This window comes from Aotus nancymaae, unplaced genomic scaffold, assembly GCF_030222135.1.
Source record: "Aotus nancymaae isolate 86718 unplaced genomic scaffold, 86718_ANA_hifiasm-v0.15.2.pri h1tg000022l_1, whole genome shotgun sequence".
Lineage (NCBI taxonomy): Eukaryota > Metazoa > Chordata > Mammalia > Primates > Aotidae > Aotus > Aotus nancymaae.
The window spans coordinates 1,042,926-1,045,210 of NW_026988435.1; the positions used below are offsets into that span (position 1 = coordinate 1,042,926).

Below are 2,285 nucleotides of genomic sequence, written 5' to 3' on the forward strand. Positions count from 1 at the left end.
TTAACACTACGTATAATAAATTCTCTTTCTGTGCAAAATATATAACATCTGTCAATAGAAGTATGTCTAATTCTGCATCTTAAATGATGAACAGGATCATAAATACTTGCAATAGGAACTGAGACAAAAATTAGAAGGAATGACTCCCCGATCTTCTGATCCCTGTGTTCCTGATTCTTTGTTTTCTTGACACTATGACAGGATTCTGAAAATGCCTCTCTTTAACTGTGCCTAGGTCCCCAGTAGAACTACAGTAAGAAACTTCTTATTGAGGCTCTAAAAAGTAATAGAAAGGAGAAAACTGTTCAGCCAATCAGAGTAAGCCACGCCCAGCCGAGGGAGGTATAAAAGGCAAGTCCAGCCGACTAACCCGCGCTCTGCATTTGGACGTGTAAGAGAGAGCACCTTATGCTTGAGCTTCGACATGGGAAGGGGAAATGAAGACTCCGATCTCCACTGCTCCTCTACCGAAAGCTCCACAGTCCAGCCCCATTTCCAACAGATCTCCTTTACAGAAAAGGGCTCAGATGAGAAGAAACCATTTAAAACAATAGGCAAGACAGTCTCCTCTCAATCCAGTGAGAATCACATACAAAGGCAAGGTAAGCCCTAGGGCTGTTTCTATGGCGGCTGGAAGGAGGGCTGGAATCAGGGATACTGAGCTGAATGTCTTTAGTAGGGTTTTATTTTGAGATTAGGGATGGGAAATGGCTTAGTGCCCTCAGGGGACTTTGAGAAATATGATCATTCATGACACTGGCAGAAGAGTTTCGCTTGGAAGACTATCCACACAAATGTGTCAGAGATAGACTATGGGACTCTGCCTAGGGAGAGGTGAGTTACTTAAATTTCCTTTTGCAGCAGGATCAGAGCCCAATTCAAACGAGAAGAATTCTGAGAAAACTAAACTGAAAGCCGGAAACAGCACTGCTAGATCAGGTAAGATTTGACTCTTTCAAGGTGGGAAGGGACAGGGCAGCGACACAGGCTCCCCAGCAAGGAAACTGGGAGCTCCTTGGCAGCCAGGGCCTTACAGATTTTGGACACTGGAGAACAGAGGAGAGCTGGGGTTTGGTGGTAACCTCAGCTCCTGAGTGCCAGGATGGACTTTGAATTTCAGGTCTTTCAGTTGGAGGCACTTTCTCAAACTCTCATTGTATCCACAGAACCAGAGTCCAGCTCATGTCAGGGAAACTGCAGGAAAAGAACAATCAGTTCCAAGGAGAGCTGCCAAGACAGAGCAGGTAGGATCCTGGTGTTTTTTGTTGTTGTTGGTTTTTTTGTTTTGTTTCGTTTTGCCCCAAAGGGCAAATAATCAGAAAACTTTTATACGAGGCTTGAGCAGGAAGGGAGTTACTTAGTGACAAGAAAATTTTTGAGATCTTAGCATCCAGAATATATTTGGGGACTCAGAAGGGGTTCAGCCTCATTTTATTCCAGTGGTGAGGTGGTCAGGAAGGAGTGGGAGAGACTAGTGGGGTTCACCTGAGCACACAGAAGTTTCCAGAAATGAGGGTCTGTGGGAAATGTTCTGGTGAGTCTCTCACATGCTTTTTCTGTAGGGAACTGTCTAGAAGAGGAGCGCAGCTTAACAATGAAAAAAAAGTCAAAGTCCTCCACTGCTGTGCACAGCAGTGAAATCCAGGAGACCTGTGATGCCCACCATAGGAGACATTTGAGGGCTCGCATTGGACACAGCAAGCGGCACAGGTCTCGGGCACTAGGAGTTCAACCACCCTCACTTCGAAAAAGCTTGGTGACCTCTATGCGAGCTACATCAGAGGCTATTTATCAAGACCTAGCCCAGGTGTGGGCACAGCTCATCCATTCTCCACTGACCTGGGAGCAGTTCACATGGCTCACTCAGCTCCGGGGAGCTCTGTGTGCTCATGCGCAGACCTTCTATGCCATGGTCATGCAGGCAGCTTATGCCTTCCCTGCTGAGGACTGGCTTGTCCCAGACACACTGCCTGATGCTGGGGATTCAGCCCTGGATAGAGAAGTCCACCCCTTCCCTGGCCAGGAGATAACTAAGCCTGTTAGTAGATCAGATGAGGCTTGAGCTGCAAGCACCCTGACCCTATTCAGCAGAGGATGCAGTTCTGGGAATGAGAACAAGGGCCTGCTACTTCTCAGATTCTTCCAGATGACCAGCAGTGATGATTTTAGATGCACTGTGTTAATAAATGACAGAACCTGAAGCAGTCACAGGAAAGAAACTTGAACAATATACTCAGAATGGTAAGCCCTGCATTTTGCAGAGGGCTAAGGCTACAGACTGATTT

The 2,285-nt window shown here is 46.6% G+C and overlaps 1 protein-coding gene across 2 annotated transcripts; it reads left to right on the top strand.

Moving 5' to 3' along the window:
- The first annotated feature begins 424 nt into the window (after positions 1 to 424).
- On the top strand, positions 425 to 2,062 carry LOC135276341 (protein FRG2-like). 2 transcript variants are annotated; one of them, XM_064379943.1, is made up of 4 exons: positions 425 to 602; positions 862 to 939; positions 1,167 to 1,244; positions 1,563 to 2,062. In XM_064379943.1, exons 1-4 carry the CDS (start codon positions 425 to 427, stop codon positions 2,060 to 2,062), a joined length of 834 nt encoding a protein of 277 aa, XP_064236013.1. The 2 variants fall into 2 exon arrangements, with proteins under 2 accessions (XP_064236013.1, XP_064236014.1); XM_064379944.1 differs by having other exon boundaries at positions 865 to 939.
- The last annotated feature ends 223 nt before the right edge of the window (positions 2,063 to 2,285 follow it).